The sequence below is a fragment of the Sturnira hondurensis genome, unplaced genomic scaffold (assembly GCF_014824575.4).
Source record: "Sturnira hondurensis isolate 20B ecotype Veracruz unplaced genomic scaffold, ASM1482457v3 Scaffold0011253, whole genome shotgun sequence".
Classification (NCBI taxonomy): domain Eukaryota; kingdom Metazoa; phylum Chordata; class Mammalia; order Chiroptera; family Phyllostomidae; genus Sturnira; species Sturnira hondurensis.
Genome location: NW_028083884.1, coordinates 2,382,205 through 2,407,120, shown reverse-complemented (window position 1 = coordinate 2,407,120; position 24,916 = coordinate 2,382,205). Strand labels below are relative to the sequence as shown.

General features: G+C 48.5%; 2 protein-coding genes across 2 annotated transcripts in view; one reads left to right on the top strand and one right to left on the bottom strand.

Annotated features, from left to right (window-relative positions):
* Positions 1–1,839: 1,839 nt before the first annotated feature.
* Positions 1,840–10,354, bottom strand: PRDX3 (peroxiredoxin 3). Its single transcript, XM_037059655.1, has 7 exons — positions 10,267–10,354; positions 8,795–8,918; positions 6,548–6,689; positions 5,862–5,997; positions 4,936–5,039; positions 2,696–2,861; positions 1,840–2,384 (listed from the first exon to the last, which is right to left on the bottom strand). The coding sequence occupies exons 1-7, from the start codon at positions 10,300–10,302 to the stop codon at positions 2,331–2,333; spliced, it is 762 nt and encodes a 253-aa protein (XP_036915550.1). The 5' UTR covers positions 10,303–10,354; the 3' UTR covers positions 1,840–2,330.
* A 13,527-nt stretch (positions 10,355–23,881) lies between these two features.
* The window catches only part of GRK5 (G protein-coupled receptor kinase 5), a 186,461-nt gene continuing 185,426 nt past the window's right edge, over positions 23,882–24,916 (top strand). Inside the window, exon 1 of the mRNA XM_037059653.1 lies at positions 23,882–24,148. Coding sequence (XP_036915548.1) covers positions 24,097–24,148 — 52 coding nt within the window. The 5' untranslated portion in view covers positions 23,882–24,096. The remainder of the gene's footprint in view (positions 24,149–24,916) is intronic.

The following is a 24,916-nucleotide window of genomic DNA, read 5'->3' as shown; positions in this document are numbered from 1 at the left end:
TCAGAGCGTTTAACCCAGCCCAGGCCTTGAAGCTGGCCCTGGGCTAGTTTTTCCTCCAGCTCTGGGGCAAAACCATGTCTTTCTGTTGATTCCCGATCAAGCAGGGGGATTTGGTAGAGAGAGAAAATGCACCTCCCTTCTTCCTGTAGCCCCCTCCCCTGCCCCCTCACTGGGATAGGAGAGGTTGTGTGTGTTGGTGGAAGCCAGTATGGATGTTTAGGGTGATGGCTGGGGTGCGGGGGCTGGGCTGGGGACCCAGCACCACCCACTTCTTGGTTGTGACCCTAGTCAAGTCAGTCTCCCCAGGTCTGTTTACTCACCTGTAAAATGAGGAGAATAGTACCTGCCTCGGGGTTTGGGCCACCAACAAGCCAGCCTATTCCCTGCCTCACCTTCCCCTCAGGGAACCTGAACCCAGATCAGGGTTTTCTTCAGGCCCACGTGCAGCTCCTTTCGCTCAGCTGACCTGGCTCACTTTTCAACAATCTTCAAAAGTTCATCTCTTTCAGGAAGCCTTCCCTGATGCCCAGATCTGGGTAAAGAGCCCCTCCTCTCTTTACTGTTCCCGTGACCCAGGAATGTATTTGTTGTCCCCGGTAGTCAGCACACCTGTATTACTGTTGGCTCTACCGGCAGGTGTCACCGACCCAGCCCAGGTGACCTCTCTGCTACCCTCTTTGGACCCTTACAATCTAGTCTTAATAAAGGAGCTAGCAATCCTATGAAAACAAGTTGATGTAACTCTTCCCAAAACCTTCCTGATGTTTCCCATCTCAGAATAGAGCCCAAAGCTCTTGGTGTGCCCCTAGGGCACTCCGGGCTCATTACCATTCCCCTCCACTGCTCTGTGAAGTCACAAGGCCCTTCAAGTCTGCATCCCCACTGAACTCCTGCCTTAGGGCCTTTGCCCGGAACCTTCTTATCCCCCTACTGCCCTCACTTGGTACATGTGCCTTCACTTCACCAAAACCCCGAGACAGGCACAATGATTGCCCTCCTTTCACAGAGGAGCAAACCGACCTGGAGAGGCCCGTCTCCCCCGCAAAAGCGTCCGTGATGGACCCACCTGTACCTCGCTCCACTTGACGTTCCTTCCAAACTTCCCATGTGCCGTTCTGTTTGTTGTTTCCCCCTCTAGAATGAAAGTGCATGAAGGAAAGGGCCTGTCACTGTTTGGTCACTCTTGTGCCTCCACAACAGCACCGGGCACACGGCAGGCACTGCAGGGTTTACTGAAATAATGAATAAATGCTTCCATTTCTCGTGCCCCCTAACACGAGTTCCCTGGGTGTGGGGCCTGAGTTGGGCTAAATGCTCAGTAGAAGTCTGTGGACATAGTCGGGAGGAAAACTAGAGCCCCACAACATAAGCCAAACCAACAATTAATGGTGTTAAAAATGAAAATATTTTAACATATTTATTTTTTATTATATACTTTACATTGAGCACTTCAGAAAATATAATATTGATTTCAAAATGCAATCCATGGATTCAATAAATATCCCCTATAATTACCTTCAATTAATTTTTTTAAAGACTTTATCTATCTTTAGAGGGGAAGGGAAGGAGAGAGGGAGAGAAATATCAACGTATGGTTGCCTCTTGTGCGTTCCCTGCTGGGAACTGGTCTGCAACTTAGGCCTGTGCCCTGACTGGGAATCGAACCACAATCCTTTGGTTCGCAGGCCCGCGCTCAATCCACTGAGCTACACCAGCCAGGGCTCGATTGAGCTTTAGAAATGTATGTAGACACGAAGTCAGCTAATAAAATAATTACATGAACTACAAATCTCAGGGATGAGGAACATGCATGACCAGTGAAGTCACTTTGCCACTGTGCTTATTTTAAAAACATGATTCACATGTTACATCACATATGTCTCCACTCCAAGAGCTGAATTTAAACTAGACTGCTGATGCTAACAACCTAAAACTATGATCTTTGTTACCTCAAAAGGAAATTCAGTTCAATACAAAGAAATTCGAGAAGAGAATTTCAGGACCCTTGATCAGAGGCTTTTGGTACCAGTTGGGCACTGGGGCACACAAAGGTTCAAGTTGGGCTAAGAAGAGCGCTTCCCATCGAAGACGTGATCAAAGAAACGGGTGGGCCAGGCTGTCTATACGCCGTCAAGCGTTACCAACAAAGGACCCATGTTAGTAACTATGTTTAAAAAACCTTAGCCAATGTTACAAAAACAGAACGTTTAGAGTAATATTTGTGAATCCAAGCACAATTGCTTTCTCGCCTTCTATACAGAATCAGCTTTGAAATGCTAAGAGTTCCAACTGTGGTTCTTTTGAGAAGCTGCAGGTACACATGGGATGATCTACTGATTCACCTTCTCAAAGTATTCTTTGGAAGCAGTCGGATGTGGCTTGATCTGCAAATACAAACATTTAATTAGGTAACTGACTTTTAAGATAGTACTGTAGTTTCAAAAGTGAGTTGAAAGGTCCTAAGTTTTACGCTAAAGTTCTTTAACTTTTTAAAGGCTAGTCTGTTTCCTTTTAAACACATGTGTAAAAGTCACAGTAACAGTCTGCCTAACCCCTGGTCCCACCTCTCAGCAGCTTCGCCCACTCACACACCATCTGCAGCTCTGCTCCAAGGGGCAGACTCTTTCTGTGGATGTTCCAGACCAGCAGCCCTTGAGGCAGTGGGGGTCCCAGGGCTTTTGGTAAAGAAACCTACCGTAGGGGAATCCGGGGTCCAATTTGCTGGGCAGACTTCTCCGTGGGCTTCCACAAACTGGAACGCCTTCAGCAGGCGGAGGGTCTCCTCCACGCTTCGGCCCACTGGGAGATCATTGACACTCAGGTGCTTGATGACTCCATTGGGGTCAATGATGAAGAGACCTCTGCGTAACAAGTTGTCCCCATCAGTGCCTCAGCAGTACCAGAACTAGAAAGGCTCTAACTTCTACCCTCTTCTGTCTTCCACGCTGCCTAATAAAGCATTTATTAAGTGCTATCATATGCTGAAAAACAAAGTTTTCATTGCTATGCAGGACTGGACCAGGCCACCATGGAAAACAGGCAAATGTAACCTGAATGTCACACAGTATCTGAAAGTCACAGAGAGCAGATACTTCTTTCCTTATTAGTGATTTTGCAAGCATTCTTTGGGCTGCTGTATCAGCTCTTGGCAAGAAACCACAGGCAAATGGGAAGGGACAGAGCTGTATTTTATCTGTACTTAGTAAATACTTATGAAATGAGTGAATTCTTGGGTAAAGGGTGAGGGAGATCCCACGGGAAAATCTCTGCAGAAAGAAGTTTATACAGAGCAGAAATCTGAAGGAAGAACCCACCTGAAGCTTATATTTATTCACCAATGTCAGCCAGTAAATAGCAATGCAAATTTAAAAACAAATACATAAATAAACAAAGGGTATGGCATTCCAAGTGCTCATTGTTCTGAGAAAAGGCGAGCTGGAGAAAACTCACAAGGTAGAAAGGCGCTTCTCCCTCGCTGGGCCCAGCCCTGCGGCGTGCTCCTGGAGGCGAGCCGCGCCGGAGTCCACAGGCGGGCGCAGACACGGAGCTAGGACGGAGCAGGGCCCACAGACTCCAGAAGGAAGGCTTATCCTACAGCCAGACTCAGCCCCTCCCCCGGTCAGTCCTAACTGAAACCAGTAGGGAGGTAACTGCAAAATGAGAACAACCTGACAGGGAAGGATCCAGGGAGGAAAAAGCCAGCACCGTTTTGCCTGGCCTGGCCAACTCTGTCAGAGCTGGATTTTATTTTGGTAATGGAAGACAGCAATCTCCTCGGACTGAAAAAGGCCCATGCTCCACCGTGGCCCCCAGAGCTAAAACTCCAGGTATAATGCAAAAGGAAAGCAGGCCAAAGGTTAACTACCAGACAGGGCAGGTGAGCAGGCCCGAGCCAAACTGTGAGCCACAGTCTGGGGTCCTCACCTGCTTCCTGGAGGTCAAGTTCCACCCAATCCCTCCTTTACTCAGTGGCCATCAAGGTGCTAGTTCTAAGGAAAGCTTTCATCCCTCCCAGGAAGGTTGTGTTTGCATGTGGGGCTACTAAAGACAGAAAGCAGGCTTCCACACTCAAAGGAATGAAAATCTAACCACAGAATGAAAGAGGACAGTAATGACCTTCTACACAGGGGTCATAAAGTGCTAACAACCTTAGCCACCTCATCTTGCTTAGTCTTCACAACCAACCTGGGAGGTAGATTCTCATTTTAGTTATGAAAAAATTGAGACTCAAAGAAGTAAATAACTTATTTAAAGTTATATTATTAAGCTATTAAGAAGCCGAGTTTAGCCCTGGCTGGTGTAGCTCAGTGGATTGAACATGGGCTATGAGCCAAGGGGTCACAGTTTGATTCCCGGTCAGGGCATATGCCTGGGTTGCGGGCCCAGTCCCGGGTGGGGGCCATGTGAGAGGCACCCACACATTGATGTTTCTCTCCCTCTTTCTCCTTCCCTTCCCCTCTCCCTAAAAATAAATAAATAAATAAATAAATAAATAAATAAATAAATGCCCGAGTTTAAAAACAAGAGCCAAAACCACAAACACACTCGGCTGGTTTGATTCCAGGACCTTATGAGAGCCCGCCCATTCCAGGGTGCCAACTCCTGCCCTGGTGGTCCCCCTTCCCCGACATGCCGAGGATGCATCCCCCCCCCGAAGGTGGCTCTCAGACAGGAGAGCGCAGCAGTGTGGACACGATGTCCTTCAGACAGAGCCACAGGGTGGTGGTGGGGCCAACGTGTCTAGGCCATTTCTGAGAGACTGCCAAGCCTCACAAGGGGCATTCACTGGGGCTCACCTTTAAAAAGCTAAAGTTAAGAATTTCTGGTTTTCAGAATGCTTTGCCAAGGTCTCTACAAATGTCTCTATGAATCCCCTAAGAAGTGGGATGATGCTAAACATGAAGAGCCGTTTTAAGTTCCTAAACAGGATCTCACCTTAGTGCGAGGCCAGGGCCTTCCAGCAGCACGCCGTAGTCTCGGGAAATCTGCTTGGTCAAGTCCGACAGCAGCGCGATGTTCATTTGGCCCAAACCGCCGTTCTGATAAAAACACAAACAAGACAGGTTGTTACTCGGGTGTCCTCACAATGCTCGTGGCCAGGTCACACGACATCTGAGACCCACAATAATGGCAATAGGTAGCAGGAACTGGGCACCAACGACGGGCCAAGCACCCCTCTCAGCTCCATTGACTCCCTTCCTCTTCCCAACGACCCTGGAGTGGAAACTACTGTTTGTCACCACCTTCCCGAAGATCAGGACACTGAGGCAGACAAGGTTGAGTAACTTGCCTTAGGTCACAGCTAGAAAGGGACAGAAGCAGGATTTAAACCTGGCTAATACTACAGAGCTTTCTTTTTCTACTTCTTAATGTATTTACAATCGTTGAAGATTAATTTCTGAAGCATAAAAATGAAAGCATACTCAAAAAACCCCTGAATAATTTGTTACTGACAGTCCTGCATTCTAGCTAGAAATTCTGATTCTCCTGAGCACGTTTTTAGGCCAAAACACGGATCATGTGGAACACTGAAGTCAGAGAACCTCCCCACCACCCCACAAGCCATGCAGGGTGCACGGGACCGACGGGGCACCGGGGACAGACCCAGCTGTCCCCCCGCCCCGCTGAGCCAGCTCTCCGCCGCTGTTTGTACCTTGGAGAAAGGAAGTGCAGCAGGGAGCAAACACGCACGCAACGGCAAGGGAGACGCGGGCGCGCCAACAGAGTTTGCCAGGAGGGAAGGACCTACGAACAGCCCATCTCAGGCAAGGCATGCTTTAGCGACTTCCAGGCTAGCCTTGGACGGGGTCTTTTCTGTTTTGAGATCCTAAGAGCAAAGGCAAGGCGAGCGATGGGCAGACCTTCCTCGGCGTGTTGATCCAGGCCAGGTGGCTGAAGTGGGAATCCACAGAAACGGCCACAACTTCGCAGTTCACGTCACGGAACTCGTTGGCTTTGTCACTAAAAGCAATAATTTCCGTAGGACACACAAAGGTGCTGGAGAAAAAGGGCAGAAATTCTCATCAGAGAGTTTAAAAACAAGGATTTAAAATATGAACAGATAGTGTAAAAACTAGTTTAATTTGCCTAAAGGCAAAATGGCATAATGGCTGACCATCCTTGGACACACCTTTCTATTTAAGAACCACGTCCAGAAATGCGGGAAGGGGTGGGGAGGCATATTCTAAGAATGAAGAACAATTTTGTTTAAATTAAGTAGTTTCATGAGGAAACTCTCTGTGCTTTCCTTGCTTTCCTTCCGGACCAGCGAACATTCCCCCGCAGACTGGCCTGCAGGGGCCACCGCTCCCGAGCTCGCACAGCGGCCTTACGGAAACCCTACCGCGTTAAAGCGAACGCCACGCCACCCTCTAAATCTGTCACCTGAAAACTGGCTACAGATGCAAGCTGCACCCACAAGGCCATCAGCTCAGAAAGAACCCTTCCTGACAAGGAGGCTGCCTAGAGACGGACAGCGTCACCGTGCAGGCAGGGATCTCTGCCTGCGCTCAGAATGACATTCAGGAATCAAAGAAATGACACTCACAAATCCAGAGGGTAGAAGAAAAGCACCAAATATTTGCCCTTGAAGTCATCCAGGCTCAGTTCTTTGAACTCTCCCTTGACAACGGCTGTGCCCTTAAAATAGGGGGCGTGCTGGGTGACGGCTGGGGCATGGTACGTGGAACCTGAAAAAAACCACAGGCACGCAGAGCTCATCATCTGCTAAAGCGAGCACCTATGATTTTATGTCAAGCTCTCACAATGATTCATTAGTTGTATAAATTAACCAGAAGGTTCAGTTCAACTGTACGTCTTGTGTAGATTATTTTTCCTCCCATGGTTCTGGATTGTACACAAATTCAATTGAAAAGTGCCATGGAAAACTAACCAAAAAGATGACCAGAGATGGTGGGGATGGAATCAAGGAAGACATGAGACTGGACATGGATCCTAAATATGGTTCCAATTTTGCCAAGTCCAGACGGGACAGGGCCGGTGGCGTGGAGGAAGAGGCCAAACATGGGGTCTGATCAGAACAGGGAGAGCAGGTGAGTGGGGGGGGACATTGAGATGCCAGGGTGGGGAGTGTTCTTAAAATAAGAGATAAAGGAGTTGCTGGAGGTTTTCTATAGGAGGTGGAAGCTGGCTGTTCTTAGGAAGATTAGTCTTGGGGCGGGGGTGGGGGGTGGGGGGATGGTGAGAGGAACCCAGGAGGGGCAACTGAAGTTAGGAGATTTCCTTATCTGAGTGAGAAGTATGGGGAGGAAGGGTATGTGGCGGGAAGACCAGGAAGAATGAAAAGAATTCAGGAGCTATGTCAGAACCGGAGAGGACTGGCTTCTGTCTACAATACGGGACAAAGGAAATCAAGAGACCAGAGAGATCGCGTGTCAAAATGCCTGTGCCACAGAAGTTGCAGGAGCTGTTGGAAGTGGGAATATAGAATAGGTAACAAAGTTAGTTTTAAATGTGTGACAGCAAATCACTACTCGGAAATTTTTAATGTTCCACAGTGGTAAAACTGTAAAACTTTTCAGAACTGCGGTCCCCAATCTTTCTGGCACCAGGGAAGACAATCTGTCTACGGACCGAGGTGAGGGAATGGTTCCGGGACGGTTTAAGCACATTACATTCAAGCTTACCTCCTGCTCCATGGCCTGGTTCCCAACTGGCCCAGACCAGTCCACAGGCTGGAGGTTGGGGACCCGTTTTAGAACATTTCACCCGTAAACAAAGGCTTTGCTAAAGTATATCCCCCACACCATCACAGACTTTTTCAAATGTGAGATAAATTTAAAGGAGGCATTTTCAAATACCACTCGTTATCTGAGGCTGACCTTAGCAAAGCCCGCGTTCTAGAAAACAGAGTGTGATTCTCAAGAAATATGCCCTGGCTGATGTGGCTCAGTGGATTGGGCACGGGTCTTCAAACCAAAGGGTCTCTGGTTGACTACCAGTCAGGGTGCATGCCTGGGTTGTGGGCCAGGTCCCCAGCAGGGGGCGGGCAAGAGGCAACTGCACACTGATGCTTCCCTCTCTTCCTCCCGCCCTTCCCCTCTCTCTAAATATAAATAAAATCTTTAAAAAATAGCTATGCTTCACTCTGAGATTATGGAAGAGTCCAGGGAGTGCACCATGGCCAACTGGAGCCTGCACACAGGTTCGAATCCAAAAGCCTCGTTCCTCACAGGCTGCCTCCACTCGCACTTACCGCACACCCCTCCCGGCCACAGAAGCATCTGAGTCATCTCCCCCCGCCGACCCTGACCCGTGTTCCTCGACCAGAATTCAAACCTGTGGGAACCAACAAGGAAACGGACACAAGGGCAGTCTGCCTCAGGGATTCTCAACCCTGGCTGCACATCAGCGTCACTTGGTGAGATTGCACTTATTTATTTATTCAAAGATTTTATTTATTTTTATTTCTAGAGGGAGAAAGAGAGGGAGAGAAATATCAATTGGTTGCTTCTCATGCACCCCCAACTGGAGACCTGGTCTGCAACCTAGGCCTGTGCCCTGACTGGGAATCGAACCAATAACCTTTCAGTTTGTAGGCCAACACTCAATCCACTGAGCTGCCAGGGCAAAATCACTTGGTGAGATTTAAAAGACATTAATATCCTGGTCTCACTCCAGAGTGACTTGCTTTGCCCCGGGTGGGCCCGGGGCCGGGTGTGTTTCTGAAAGCTCCCCAGGAGAGCCAAATGGACATACAGCCAGGGTTCAGAGCCCCTGTCCAGAGACGACGTGTGTTGCCACTGCCTGGGTCAACACAAGGCATAACACTTACTGGTGCTAAAGGCGAATTTTGCTTGACTGGAAGCAGACCACAACACATTTGTCAAGCCCGTTCTTCGAGAAGCAGCAGGCCTGAGAACTGCAGAGGCAGAGATGGTGCTCATGTGTCGGGCAGCCTGGTAAGAGAAACACTTTATATTAGGAAGTTGTCTCAGAATGGTGGCTAAAGGCTGGCCCTGCTGACAGGGCACAGGCCAGTGGGGGCCTCAGCTGTCCTTGTTTCTATGAACCACACACCAATCCAAAACTCTAAGAGCATGGATTAGGTCTCCAGGTTCTTAACATTCCCTTACATCCTCCTCCTTCAAGAATGCAAGAGATACTGGTTATGGGTACACAGCTGCAGTTAGGTAGGATGAGTAAGTTCAGAGAGCTAATGTACAGCATGATGACTGTACTGAACACCGGGAATATGCCAGGAGAGCCGATTTCAGGGGCACTCATCACACACACAAAAAGGTAACTACATGAAGAGAGATACTCATTAGTTTGACTGTAGTAATCATTTAATTAAGTATATCAAGTTATAATGTACATCTCAAACATATATAATTTTTACTTAAATATATGCATTAAAAAAAACCACTGCAAGGAAGGGCATAAAGACAGACTCCATGCTCTTAAAAGCAACACGGAGGGTTCAAAAACCAAGGGGACTTGGCCAGGCCCCGGGCAGTTAATAGCCTTCCTGCCGGGATGAAAATGCTGAGACATTCTACCACGTCAAGGTTTTCCTTAGAAAAGACAAGGCCTTTCCAGCCCGACCGACAAACAAACAAGTAGAGCAAAGTTCAGCATCTAGGAAAGTTTGGATGGGGCTCAAGGGAAATGCTTGTTCAATTTCAATGCCCAGCATGGCTCAGGAAGAAGTGCCTGCGTTGAACCCCGCCATGAGAAAGGCGATGGGTGGGTAGCACCGAGGGTACTGGGGTTTGCCAGGAGAAAAGCCTGGAGGCACATCTGGGGGGGCGGGTGGGAGGAGAAAGGCGCCTGCACTTTGGTTACATTAGCACTTTGATTTCCATCCGGCAGTTTGTGGATGCCCCCAGCCACACCTTGATGTAGGCGTCCTTCTTTCCATCTACAGGTAAGGAAAGTGAACTGAGATTCGAAAGGCTAAGTCACTTTCCAAGGTCACAGAGTCTGTTACAGAACCAGGACCTGAGGCAAGCAGTCCTCCTCCAGGACCACGCCCGTGCGCTCAGGTAGAGAGAGGTCTGGGCACCTGCAACTCCAAGCCAGAATGCATTAAAGGAGGGGACCAAAGCAGAGGGCCGGGGAAGGGAAGTTCTGCGCAGGCGCGAGGGGCTTTCCCTAGAAGAGGCTGCTGGGTCCGTTACCCGCTGACACCTTCCAAGAGCGAAACATCCCCCGAACCGCAAAGGAGTGGGACTTAGTCTGGAAGCCACGTTCTCAGAGGCACCACACTGCCTCCGCACTTGTTCCCAAATGGCAGCCACTCACCGTAGCCCGCAGCAACCTTCCCACTGTGGCCGCCATCTTCCGTGCACACGGGAGCCGCGAGGATGATCGGGGAGCAGAGGGGGCGGGGCCTGTGGACGCGAGGGCCGGAAAGGGCGGGTTCTCGTCGTGAGGGGGCGGGGCCAGCGCTGGGGCCAGGGCGGGAAGAGCCACACAGCCTTGCCGCCTTTTGGTTGGGTCCTTCGCCCCCCTATTGTGAGAGGAAGATGACTGTTACGGCTTCAGAGTAGCTGAATACTTGGGAAAGTAAGACTTTGTCTTTAATTTTTGCCCCAACCTAAAAAGAACTAATTCCAGGTTTGGGAACTAGATACTTATTTCTACGTTTGCTACTTGTTAACCTGTATGCTTACTGTTTATAGTTGTTGCTTCAAAGGATCTCTTTCCTATTTCAAGCTTCTGCATGAAATGGAAGTAATTTCAGTGCAATTTTAGTCCGTTATCAAGCCAAGTGGGTCAACCACATCAAGGTCTTGATGTCCTGAAAACCTTTGGGATGGCGTGGGGGCTTCCATTTTGTCCTCTGTTCCCAAAATTGGGAGAATTGGGACAAATTTAAGGTTCATTGTATGTCAGTTTAGTAAAACGAAGTCCTCTGGTGAGCATGGTACTTCAGAGCAAACTCACTAGACAGATTTAAAAAATCTCACAGTGGACTTAAGTGTGACAAGTTGCAAACTGTGCACGGGTATTTTCCAAGCCCCAGTCACTGCGTTACCAACCCAGTTCGTGGAGTCCGCACATCTCCTGCGTATTATTCACTGTTTACGTCGCTCCCTTTCCATACATTCGCCCCTTCTGCTCTTTTGCCTGAACAGTCCTAGTGGGTTCTGGCCCTGCAATTGAGGTTCACCATCTTGGGGACTTGCCTGGTGTCACCCACTCTGTTCTCTCCCCCCCCCCCCCCCGTTCTCCCATCTTCCTGCCAAGCTTGTGGGAAAAGGGCACCCACTTAGATGTGACAACCAGAAATGTCTCCAGACATTGCCAAATGTCCCCTGGGTGACAAAAATCACCCCTGGTTGGAAAACAAAACGAAACACTGCTCTGATGGTTAGTGGCGTGTCTCTGGAGCCACCAGGACACGGGACCAAATTGCTGGCCTGCCACTCACAGTTTTGGAGGGTAGGGCGAGTGTCAGGCATCACACATCCCTCATGGCTAGACCAGTTGCTTTTCTATACCTCAGTTTCCACATCTGTCAGTAAAATGAGAATAATCATAGCATCTACCTCAAAGCATTAGCTGTGAGAAGGCAGAGGACATGCAGAAGACCTACCCGGGTACTTGGCCCACAGTAGGCTTAGATAGATATTCGTTACAATTTTGCGCCCAAGCAGACATGCTACATTTTCAAACAACTGACACACACTTTGAATACATTTTGGTTTTCTCCAAGTGATGAAGTTCTTCCTCCTTCCATTCAGGAGTGAAGGATGAGACTTTTGCACAGGCACTGATCTCCAGACAGGCTCACATTATGCTCTTCTAGGAGCTAGAGGGATGTGAAGTCGAGGACGTGAAGTCGAGGGATGTGAAGATGTTAGGTGCCTGCCTGCCTGCTCTCTGCAGCTCAGTCTTCTCTGCCTTAAAGATCCTGTACTGGGCTCTTACTCAGGAAACCCTTTTTTTTTTTTTTCGTTTTAAAGCTAACTTTGAGTAATAAAGGTGACCACAACAAGGAAGACACTGGTCAGGCCCTCACCTACCTGAAATGAATTTTAGTTGTGATTGGAAAGAAATCTGGACCCTTTCTAAGAGGGATGCAAATTTCAGTTTTTTAATCACTGGGTGTCCAGGAGCTTGGTACAATTTTGAAAAAAAAGTTCTCTTCTATCGTATTAACTTCTGTCTACATTTAAAAATGTTTTCTTTTAATACATGGTTTAATTTTCATCTTTTTTAAAAAAAGATTTTATTTATCTTTTAGAGGGGAAAGGAAGGAGAGAGGGAGAGAATTATCAATGTATGGTTGCCTCTGGTGTGTCCCCTGCCGGGAACTGGCCTGCAACTCAGGCATGTGCCCTGACTGGGAATCGAACCACGATCATGTGGTTTGCAGGCCCGCGCTCAATCCACTGAGCTACACCAGCCAGGGCTAATTTTCATCTTTTAATTTTCATCTTAAGAACGTACTGTCTTATAGGTATCGTTTTGCCTTTTCCCTCAATATAAATCACAGTAGGGCATTTTGCAATTTTTTAAAAATTTTATTTATTTACTTATCTTTAGAGGGGAAGGAGAGAGGGAGAGAAACATCAAGGTATGGTTGCCTTTCATGCGTCCCCTGCTGGGAGTTGGCCTGCAGGGAACCTGCCTGCAACCCAGGCATGTGCCCTGCCCTGACTGGGAATCAAACCGCGATCCTCTGGTTCGCAGGCCCGCGCTCAATCCACTGAGCTACACCAGCCAGGGCCATTTTGCAATTTTTTTTAAAATATTTTATTTATTTATCTTTAGAGGGGAAGGGAAGGAGAGAGGAGGAAACATCAATGTATGGTTGCCTCTCGTGCATCCCCTGCAGGGAACTGGCCCCTGCCGGAAACTGGCCTGCAACCCAGGCATGTGCCCCGACTGGGAATCGAACCACGATCGTCTGGTTCGCAGGCCCGTGCTCTATCCACTGAGCTACACCAGCCAGGGCCCATTTTGCAATTTTTATCTCCATAAGTCTCGATCATTCTGCAGTCGGCAGTTTACATCGGCAGTTTAGGCATGCTCAACAAAGCATTACTGTATCCCTCCGGCCAGCCAGGGGCCGAACACAGAAGCCCAGTTCCCAGGTCTTTTGGCCCCTGGAGAGGAAATCTCAATGCTTATCGCTTCTTTTCAAAGCAAGATGGTTAAAGAGCTCCCCTCAAGGTGCACAGGGATTCATTGGCTCAGGGATGGTAAAACCCAGAACTCTCTGAGAGCCAATATGTGGGTCTCCTGATCTGCTGGTCTCTGTCTAAAGGTCAATCTCCCTTGCCCTAACAGGAGTGAAGTACCCTCGAATCTCAGGCCAAGAGACCCAGAAGGAATTTCATGTGTGAGCCTTCCTGTGGCCTGTTCAGAATTACAAAGTACGTGTCCTTCAGCTAATCTCCGGCTACAGCCAGCACTTCCGAAGGACATGCGGAGCTCTCCCTTTGTGCATTCCAAGGCGGATAAACCATGACTAGTATTTGATCGCCAACATCAGTTCTGTTCTGCCAAGCCGTCCTTGACACTCTCTTCTCTCCGTCCAGGTGGGAGAACCCTCCCAGGTGCCTAGAAAGCATTGCACACGTGTCTTTCACATTCTCATCGTTCTTGTCGTGTCACAGTGGAATTTTCTTTTGCCTCGTCTGGGCCTTAAGCATGCTGTGGACTCCTTGAGGGTAGAGCTCGTGTCTTATTCATCTCTGTGGCCTCAATGGCTAGGCTAGTGCCTGGCTCATAATCAACTTGCTCAGAAATAGTTTGGCAAAAGAATGAATAAACAGTGGTTGACATGATAGCCGGTGTTCTTTGCTCACTCATTCTGGAAAAAAATATCTTTCTATTCAGTTTTCCCTAGCTGTCACAACAAGGACACAAATTGTTCCCCTAAAGGAAAAAAAAAAAAAAAACAACCAGAAACCTGACCTTGTCCTCATCACCAAAAGAGTAGGAAATAACTGAAATTCTCCCTTTTGAGTTTGGGAGAATTTCTGGGCCTAGTTGAGGGAAAGGCAAATGAAAAGATATATGCTGCTTTTTATGATGATTAGGAAAATACCTCCCTGGAACCACAAGTTAACATTCTGGTAACTGGGGCTGCAATTAGAGATGGCAGACATCTCTCTGGGTTCTGCTGAGTCCTTCCACTTTCCAGGGCAGAGAACACGGGGACATAAGAAGCAGCTGCTTTCTGCATATGATGTGGGGCCCTCACTGAGTTAGCCTTAATGGGACAGGAAAATGGAGCCCATAAAATGCTTCAAAAACGGTAACGTGTCAAGGTGGCCCAGAGACATTTGGTGTGTCTGGGTCACACGGCAAGAAGAAGGGTTGGCTTAGACCACACATTAAATACACAAACGCGAATGAAAACTGATGAGCAAAAAAAAAGGTTTTTAAAAAATGTTATGGCTATATCCTTAAAAAAAAGATTTTATTTATTTTTAGTGAGAGGGGAAGGGAGGGAGAAAGAGAGGGAGAGAAACATCAGTGTGTGGTTGCCTCTCATTTGCCCCTGACCTGGAGTCTGGCCCTGCAACCCAGGCATGTGCCCTGACTGGGAATCGAACTGATGACCCTTTGGTTTGCAGGCCAGCACTCAATCCACTAAGCCACACCAGCCACGGAAAAAAGAAAAAAAGGTTTTAAGTAAATTTATGATTTTGTGTTGGGCCACATTCATAGCCATCCTGGGCCACATTTGGACAGTGGGCTCCCTGTTGGACACCTCTGGATATGCTTTGTGACCTGGCACCAATATTTCTGAAATTTGGTGATGAAAAGGAGATGCGGGCTGTTTAGACAAGCAGTATTTTAGTTGGGGTGGTAGTAGGGATGGAGGAAAAATTCATCTGAAGGGGAAGAGGCACTTTTATTTTGGGAAAATACTTTGAGGAGCTTTCAGTTATTTGAAATCAAGCCAAATTCCTACTCTGGAATGGAGAGCTGGGAATGAAGAAGAGTTAAACTGTGCTGAACAATACTTGAATGTCTTCATCAGCAATCAGCCTTGATTGCTGGGGATTAATCTCTCTCAGGGAAAAGCCAGGGGTGGAAGTCGGTTGGAGGACTGGACGAAGACAAGAAAGGCCAGACCAAGCCTGGTCCGTATGAGTGCTCTTCCGAGTCAGATGCTGGGGACCACAGAGAGAGATGCGGGGCCAGAGGGAGAGATGGTGGGGGGCCGAGGGAGAGAGGTTGAGTAGAGGTGGGGTGAGAGGTGGGACTGAAAATAAAGACATGGTTCAGTTTTTGTTTTGTCTTTGGTCCCTTCCAAGTGGGAAAAATGACAGAGAGGGGGGAGGATGGGGGGGGCTGCGGAAGGGAGCCCCAGGAGCAGTCCCTCTGGTCACTGGGGTGGCGAAGCTCCTGATTTAGAGTTACCTGGTGGGGGTGCTTATTGTAGCTCAAAGCCCCTGTCCTTCTGTGTCCCCCACCATCCCCATACCTGTTTGCCCGTTGTCCCCCACTGTCGTGATTTCCTTCATCACACTAGTGCTGGGGTCCTCTGTCATTGATTTCTTCTTCCTCTTCTCCTCTGCCTTTCCTTCTGTCCATTCAACTTGTTCCCCTGGACCCTAGGCCTCCTGCCAATGTTCTCTCTTTCTGCAAGATCAGTGCCATTTGGTGAAGATGCTACAACGTTTCTATCATGCTGGAAGGCCAGGCAGTAGACTAGGGTTGGGAACTCATCTTAAAGTCCCAACCGGGCAACTTTCTGGTCATGCACACTTTTATTTCTCTGACCTGTAATTTCTTTATCTATAATATTCAAATAACAGTACCTTCCTATGAGCCCCGGCCGGGTAGCTAAGTCGGTTAGAGTGTTGTCCTGATACGCCATGTTTGAGGGTTTGATGTCCAGTCAGGGCATATACAAGGAGCAACCGGTGAATGCATAAATAAGTGGAACAACAAATTGATGTTCCTTTCTCTCTCCCCGTTCCTCTCTCTCTGTCTCTAAAATCAATAAATAAAAAGGGAGCAAAAAATAATAACTATCTACTGATTATGTAGGTAAGTGCAATTTGAAAATTGTAAATTGTTAGCACATTAATAATGATTAATTACTTGGTCTAATTGAAGTGTTTCTCAACTATTCCTTGGATTAAAATTTTAATTTTTATTGAGGTAAAGTTCACACAACATAAAATGGGCCCGTTTAAAGTGAGCAGGTCAGTAAGGTTTTGTACATTCACAGTGTGGGGGAACCACCCCACTTGTCCAGCTCCAAAACATTTTCATCACCCCAAATCAACCTACACCCATGAAGCCGTTCCCCCCGTTCGTCTAACACCAGCCGCTGAACAATCACCAGCCTGTGTTTCTGTCTCAGTGAATTTTCTGTCTGTTTCATAGGAGGGGAATCATACATGTGTCCTTTTGTCTCTGGCCTCTTCCGCTTAGAAACACGTTTCTGGGGTTCATCCACCTTATAGCGTGAATCAGCACTTCGTTCCTTTTTATGGCTGAATAATATTCCATTGTGTGGCTAGAGCACAATTTGCATATCCGTTAATCTGCTGATGAACATTAGAATTGTTTCCACCTTTTGATTCTTCTGAAAGTGCTGCAATGAAAGCCTGTGTCCACGTTTTTGCATGGACACAAACGCAAAATTCTAATTCTTTTGGGTCTGTACCCAAGAATGGAATTGCTGAGTTATATGTCAATTCTGTTTAATGTTTTCAGAAACTCACATTTTTTTAAGGAAAAGAAAAAGATGAAAATTAAATCAGAAGTTGATGAAACTTCTACATTTGGGTTGTGTTGGTGGTTACCCAAGTATATGCATTTGTCTAAATTCATACAACTAAACACTAAAAAGAGTAAAATTTATTTTGCTGTGTGGAAATTTAAAAGGTAGAAGACAAACAGAAAAAGTGTGCTCATTAACTCTTTAAAAAAACCATTGTCTTGCCCCGGCCAGGTGCTCCGGTTGGTTAGAGCACCATCCTGATACACCAGGTTGTGGATTCAGTCCCTGCTTGGGGCACAGACAAGAAGCGATCCGTGAATTCATAAATAAGTGGGACAACAAATCGATGTCTCTCTTAAATCAATTTTTAAAAGTTAAGCTAAGTTAAAACATCACTGTCTTATTGTTCTGGTAAAAGATCGATAATAATAAAAATGTTCGTCTGTGGATGGCTAGTGAAATGAGTTGTGGTCCAGCTCTTCGCGGAATGAATATCCTGTGTCCTTAATAAAAACACACCAACCTGCGCCCCCCCTTCCCCACCACCCAGAGAGGGCAAACTCAGCGGGGGGAGAGGGAGATTCACCGGAACCCCATTCGGCTCCTGGAGCACAAGAGGGGTGTGGAGCTTGAGCTGCAAGTAATGGAAATGCTCTGCAGCCCCGTTCGCTACCGCTTCATGAGCAGAACGGACTTTGTCGCACGTGGGAACTGTTTGCACCATAAATGAATTGGCCCAGCACACTCAACGGACTCATTTTAGACCACAAAATGTGGAGCCTGAGGTTTGCTTTTGCCGTCTGGGGGCTGGCTGCTGCTCTCCAGAGCCCGTGCTAGACGGCAGCCTCTCTCCATCGAGGAGACTCTGACAGCAGTGTGGGTTCTTGCACAAAACTTATTTCTGGAGCACAGCACCCCCACCTTTGCTTCTATAGGAGGAAATGAAGCTGCTCCAAATCGGGTAAATTGGATACCATATTCTATTGTATGTAATTGTCAAAGAGCAACCTGTGTAAAACATTACATTTCTAAAACCCTAAGCATTTGTTAGACTCTATTTAACATATAAGTGGGTCGCCAGAAGAGACTTTAAGAGGGAGCAAGTATGCCCTCCTTTTATGGGAACAATGACATTTTCAGATACCTGTAATGTGTCTTACATGCCTGCGACCTACGGGCATTGTAGGACAGCAAAAGCTTTGTACCATGGTCTGCAGGGTAATGAAACCTAGAGCCGCTGGAACCAGAGGAAGTTTGCAGCAGCAAGGTCCAAACTGCAGGAGGCTGTCTCACCTACAAGTCATGAGTCTTCTCGTTTTAAGGGCTTTCCACATTGCATTCAGTTCATCTCCCCTCCTCCTTCTCTTTAAAAAGCATTTTTTTTTAAGAAAGAAGAGAAGGGAGGGGGAAAGAGAGAGAAAGAGAAACATCAATGTGTGGTTGCCCCTCATGCATCCCCTACTGGGGACCTAGACTACAACCCAGGTATGTGCCCTGACTGGGAATCGAACTGGCAACACTTTGGTTCATAGGCTGGCGCTCAATCCACTGTGCCACACCAGCCAGGTGTGCCTCCACCTTCTATGGCAGGCTACCAAACTCGAACTAATGAACCTGGCTTCAGCTGGGTTATCGCCTGACAGATGCTGGTCATGAAAAGACTGTGAGTAATGGTTTAGAGTCTTTGCTTATCCATATTAACTGAAAATCATTGGCTTTTAAGAAGATAATGTGAAAAGAGCCAATTTTTCCTCTTCGCACTCTGAATTAAGTTTTATACTTTTGCTGTGTGATTTTCTTACCAATTTGAACATTTTTCCTCCATCTCAATCTAATCTATCTGATTGCTCAGCACTGAACCAAGCAAAAAATGGTGCTTCCTGTGCACCATTTTGGGGGTAAATATTTTCTTTCACTCAGTCTGAAAAGTCACTTGAAATTGGTCTGCCCAGTAGCCTCTAAGATTGTCTGATTAGTTTAGCTGTGGGGCTGATTGCAGGAGACAGCTGTGTTTGAGGATGGAGGAACAGTCAGAAAGCTGGAAGTTCCAGGCACTGAGTGATTGCCCCTGGCTTTCCAGGATGTTGACCTGTGATAACAGGAAGCCAATCTCCCCTACTTTTCCCTTTTCCTTTCTGATCCGGCAGGGATGTGGGAATTTTGATCGTTAACTAATATGGAATAACCAGCATCCCAGAGATGTAGGTGGGGTTGAGTGATGCCGTATTCGCTCCTAGTCAGCAAATACTGCCAAATGCTCCCTACATGTAAGGCACTGTGTATGTTCAGGCCTTTGAGTAGAACACTTACCTACGTAAGTAGCCTCATCACCCACTTAGCAGTTGACCTTGGGCAACAGACCTCCTCTAAATATAATGGAGGCAACAACTTTTAAACAACTCAGTGCCCTAGTAAGTCTACTGTGGGGACTCTCCTTACTGAACATGACACCAGGGAAGGAGGTCTCATATTCTCACTGAAGCCCAGAAGCACAGAAACCACACGGGGTTGCGACCATCAGCAATCATGTGTGTTTCACCAGGAATCTCTTTTCTGAACCTGCATTTAGAACCCAGCAGAGCCCTGACTGGCGTGGCTCAGTCAGTTGAGCGTTTTCCCGCAGAGTGAAGGGTAGCCGGTTCAACTCCAGGTCAGGGCACACGTCTGGGTTGTGGGCCAGTCCTTGGTTGGGGCACGTATGAGAGGCAACTGATGATGTTTCTCTGTCATATTGATGTTTCTCTCCTCCTCTCTCTCCCTCTCTCTAAAAGTAAACAAATAAAATACTTTAAAAAAGAAACCTAGCAGATGAGTCCAGAACGTCTTATAATCAAGATGGGTGTTCGGATGTCCGTGGGTCATAATCACCCAGCAACACCAGGGTGCAGCCTCCCAACAGGTTTGGGAAGGTCAGCTGGTTCATCTCGAACCACAGGCTGCTCAGACCCATTGCTCGGAAGAGTTTTTTTCCAGTGTGCTGCTTGGAGGTCAGTTTTTCCCAAAGCGTAGGATTTCTATTACCAGTTACTTCACCAATATGATTGATTAGGATGAGTAAAAAGTTTAAAGCAACTTGACTTTAAAGAATGATAGGGGGTCTACAGCATGGTAGCATTTTTTTAAAAGATTTTATTCATTTATCTTAGAGGGAAAGGGAAGGAGAGAGGGAGAGAAATATCAATGTATGGTTGCCTCTCATGCGTCCCCTGCCGGGAACTGGGAACTGGCCTGCAACCCAGGCATGTGCCCTGACTGGGAATCGAACCTCGATCGTGCGGTTCACAGGCCCGCACTAGCATCGTAACATTTTTAACGTTAAATTTGGTAACTACTGGGGCCACCGATGAAGGGGCTTCTCAGACAGGAGGCATGCCACTGGAAACCTTATGACTCCAATTCCACTTTCAGTTCTCACGCCTCTGCCTTAGAATCTTCCCAGGTGCCTGAAATCACTTCTTTTTCTCTGTTTCTAAGTCCTTTGTGTATGTGTCCACAATGCCTCTTATTTCATTTTCACTTGCTGGGTTGCCTCCCAGTTTGCCTTCCTTCCTAGTGCCAAGCTCTTCTGGAAAATCACCTCTGTAGTCCCTACAGTGCTTGGCATATAAAGGTAAACTTTGAAGAATGAGAGAATAAGTGGGTGAGTGAAAGCACTATCTCCAGCTGTTTCCTGATGATTAGGAAGCTGTGAGGCAAGGCAAGGCATGAAAACCCCAGTTCCAGCACTATTCAAAGAGCCGGTTTGATTATTCAGGCCCAAGCAATCCATATTTTAGGATGGAGATAGATTCGTGACTACCCAAAAGAATCCATTCCTATTTACAAGAACTCTGCCCACATTGCAGTTGGTGGCTCTGAGATGCTGCCAGCCAGGTTTCTCTCTCTGAGACCTTTCTGACGGAGCAGCTTTATTTATGCAATATGGGAGCTGACAGAATGAGAAGACTCCAGGTTTCTTTGGCCTGCCCAGCTCAGCTGATCCTAGTGGACGGGAAGTCTCTCTTTGGCTTATTCCCATCCCTTTCAAACTCACCCAGTTCTCCATTTGGATTTCCATTCTTGCTGTCTGCCAGCGAGGTTCCTTTCTTCCTTATTAATATTTAATGGGCGATTCTCCCTCGAATCAACCCTATCTTTCAAGAGGACTGTGAGTAGTTAATGCAGTTAGGTAATTGAAAGGGATGAAGCTATAATGGTGGAATTATGGAAGGGGATGGAAAACCCCTTTAAGACTCCATCATTTAGCCAGCTGTCTCCTTTGCCTTCTCACAATACAACTTAAGTTCACTCTGGCAGCCAAACGGAACAATTGTAACCAAGTTCTGCCTGCCAGCCTGAGCTAGCCAGAAATGAAGTGCATAGACTCTGAGTCAGACTGCTGGGTTCAAATCCCGGGTCGTTTACTTATTATTAGATATGTGACCTTTAAGCAAGTTATAAAACTCCTCCTAGTGAGGTGGCTTTATCTGTAAAATAGGGCTATGTTTTCGACTCTATCCAGATACTGTGGTCGGTGAAATAATCCACACGAAGCACTTAGTGCAGGACCTGGGCTACAACTGGTATCCAGTAAATCTAGCCATTATTATTTCATTCTTGCATCGGAATGTCCTAATTTCTTCACAGAGGCACAGATACTTGAAGTACAGCCATGTATTTTGTAGTCAGGACGGGTTATCCTGTGGCACAGAGAGAAACAGATAGGCTTTTGCTGGCCGAGTGATCGCGAAGAACCTACTTATTCCACCTGGTCTGTTTCACACCTGTAAAAGGGGGTTGGGCAGGCAGTGTTACAAACTCAAATGCCTATAGAGGTAAGATAGGTAAAATCACTGGTGACATGGGCTGGGTATTATACATTAGGGGTGGTGGGGATTATGGTTAGCTATAGTTAGCTACTACTCAAAATGTAGTGCACTGACCAGCAGGACTGACAGAGCCTTGGAATTTGTTAGAAACAACAGAATCTCAGACCTAGTGAAATGAAATCAACATTTTAACAAGATCCTTAAATAATCTGTATGCACATAAAAGTTTGAGAAGGCTGCCATGGAGCACAAGCCATCTGAAAGCATTCAAATGTAGCCCTGGCTAGTGTGGCTTAGGGCTGGGCACCCATCCTGGACCTGAGGGGTCAGCAGGTTGGATCCCGGTCAGGGCACATGCCTGGGTGGCAGGTAGGCCAGGTCCCAGGCAGCAGCCCACATTGATGCTTCTCTCCTTCCCCCTGTCTTGCTCGCTTTCTAAAAAACACATTAAAAATCTTTTTTAAAGGCATTTAAATTTAGTTTAGTTTTTTTTTTCTGTTTTACGCCAGCCAAAATAACAGACTTAGGGCTGCATCAGCTTAGCCTCCCAGCAAGTGATCATTGCAGTTGGTGGCTCTGAGATGCCGCCAGCCAGGTTTCTCTCTCTGAGACCTTTCCATTGTAAGTTTCTCTCTCTGAGCATGTGGATAGGTAGCCAAGACCAAGCCTAGGTCACTTAGGACAATAATTCCTGGAGTGGAAGATGCTTAAGAAGTTATCTGCTCAACTCCCTGCCTTCTAACAGGTCAACTGTTACTGCTCCTACTTTGTAGAGACAAAGGAGGCTCAGGGAGATCCACTGACCCAAATCCAGACGCTAGGAAGTGTAAACTTTGAAGAATGGCGGGTATACGCCATTCGGAAACAAACAGTCCTGTGTTGTTAGAATCAGCAACCATTCTGGTTTCCAAGGCCTGGAAAGTCTATTAATTTCTTTATAATCTCCAATGCCTAATAATTGTTCTCAGTTTCTCTCGGCACCTCCCTGTCACTTCCTGGCAGCCCTGGGGACAGAAGGTTTCCTCCTTTTGCAGAGAAGGCCCTTAGTCGGCTTCTGAACGGATATCCGGCTGGCAGGATGCAGAGGAGGCAAAAGCCTCATTGTTCTTGGGGCCAGTCCGCCCCTCCCCCAGCCCAGAGGACACTCGTCGCAGACCCCAGGGTGATCGAGGGTCCATTTCCCAGGAGTGGGGCCTTCAGAGGAAGCGAGGCTGAATGTTCTGCGTCTGATGTTCTGAGCACACAGAAAAGCTCTAGAGCCCCAAGAAATGAGCCTGGAGTTTGAAAACGCATTTCCAACCACACCAGCTAGGCGTTGTTACCCATTAACATTCCCCACTGCCTACTCAGGTGGTCGCACCTGCGTTTTTATTAATGTGAATGAGTTTGGTTGTAATGGGGTTCTTTGATTTGCGGGCTCCACGTGCTAGACGGCAGTTTATTAGCCAAATGGGCCGCTTCCCGCGCAGGGACCCCTAGAGTCCCGTTCCTGTGGGCTCGGTCGGTCCCCAGCTCCGAGAACGCCGTTCTCTACGACTTGCTGCGGGACACTCCACTCCGCGACCGCCGGGGGGCGCTCGGGCTGCGCGACAACTGACGCGGCCGCCGGTGGCAGGTCGCCACCGAGTCGCAGACCCCTTCGCGCCCTTGGAGGAAACAAAGTACACCTTTGTCGGCCTACGGGCCCGTGTGCGTGTGCGACGGCGCACAGTTACTGGCCGCCGGGTGCGAGTCCCGCGGGCGCGCCTCGTTGCCTCTGGGCTGCAGTCCACGCGTGGGCCCGGCGTGGCCCAGGGGAAGGGGGTGCGGCTCACAGCCCGGCCGGGACGACCTTCCTCCCATACCGAGTCTGTCCCACGGTTAAGCCTGACCCGCACTGGCGCCTGCCGGGGCGCGATGCTTCTCCCTCCATCGCTGTGGCCTGTGGATTTCGGTTTCTCGGCTCTCTGCAGGGCGGGAAACGTACGAGCCGGAGTGCGGGGTGTGGGCGTGAGAGTCCGAGCCCGGGATTGAGGGCTCCGGCTCAGCCGGGCTGCCTTTGATCGCCTCACCGACCCTCGCAGCACCGCGCCCGCCTTCACATTGGGGGTGCGGGTCCCGGGGCGGGTCTTGGACTCCTGCAGCAACCTACCACCCTAGCCCCAGCGCGGAACGCAGCGAAGACTACAAGTCCCAGCAGGCCCCGCGCCGCGAGCGCCGAGACTGTAGGTGCGGCCCGGTCTGACGCTTGCGCAGTGCGGCCGCCTGAGCCTGCTAGTACCACACCCCCGGGAGGGACGGAGGGGAGGCAGAAGCATCCGAGGCATTAAAGCATCCGAGGGAGCCGGAGGGGAGGAGAATGGAGTGACAGAGAAACGCGGAGGGTGGGGGGTGGGGGGGAGACTGTTGAGGGAGGGGGGAGGGGGGACACAGAGGGAGGAAGAAGCGGCGGCGGCGGCTCCTCTTTGCAGAGGGGGAAAACTCTGAAGGATAGAAGCAGGAATAATGCGGTAGGAAAGGCGGGATCCCGGCTCCCGGCTCCGGCAGCAGCGGCGTCAGTCCGAGCAGCGGCAGCAGCAGCGGCAGCACCCCCAGGCGCTGACAGCCCCGCCGGCCGGCTCCCTCGCTGCCCGCCGACTGTCAATGGAGCTGGAAAACATCGTGGCCAACACGGTCTTGTTGAAAGCCAGGGAAGGTAAGAGGCAGGGCTGGTGCGTGCCTGGCTCCTTCGCCGCGGGCCAGGGTGCGGGTGTCGGGCGGCGTGTGGGCTGGGGCGTGTGTGTGTGCTGTATGCCCGCAGTGAGTTGGTCGCGTGCAGGACGCCTCTGAGAGCTACTCTGCAAACGCTTCAGGGTTCCTGCCCTTGGGCTCACATAATCTGGACTTGGATAGAGAAGGAGAAATATCGAGGTCGCAGGGGTTAGGGTGCTAAAATATCCCCAGATTTCCTGCTTTAACCTTACAGACATCGCTGCAGCTGTTCAAAAGGGCAGTTGGAAAAGCGTTCATTCAGGAAGAGAGGGGCAAACACGAAACATGCAAAAAACGTAGCTTTTCGAATCTGTCCGGGATGTTTCTATGAGTGTGAGTGTGTGTGTGTGTTTCGGGGGGGGGGGGGGTTGGAGTTGGCAGAAGCCAAGTCTTTGCTTGCGCAGGCTGAGTTGATACAGGCTCTTGCTGGAAACCATCCGCTGGGAATGTTTCTTAGGGAAATCCCGTCGTGTGGAAGGAAGCCTTTTAAAGGCAAAGTAAGATGTTGAGGAATTTGTCTATTCCTAGAACAACTAGAGGATGGCTGTACAAATCACCTAGAAAATAATTCAGGATTTCAGAGGTAGCCCCCCCCCTTTTTGTGGGAGGGGGGCTGTAACTGAATTGTTTGATTTTTGCCTCAGTTAAGAAAAGAAAGGTAAGTGTGCCGGTGCTTAAATGCGTTTTGGGTGCAAATCACTACATTTCCTGC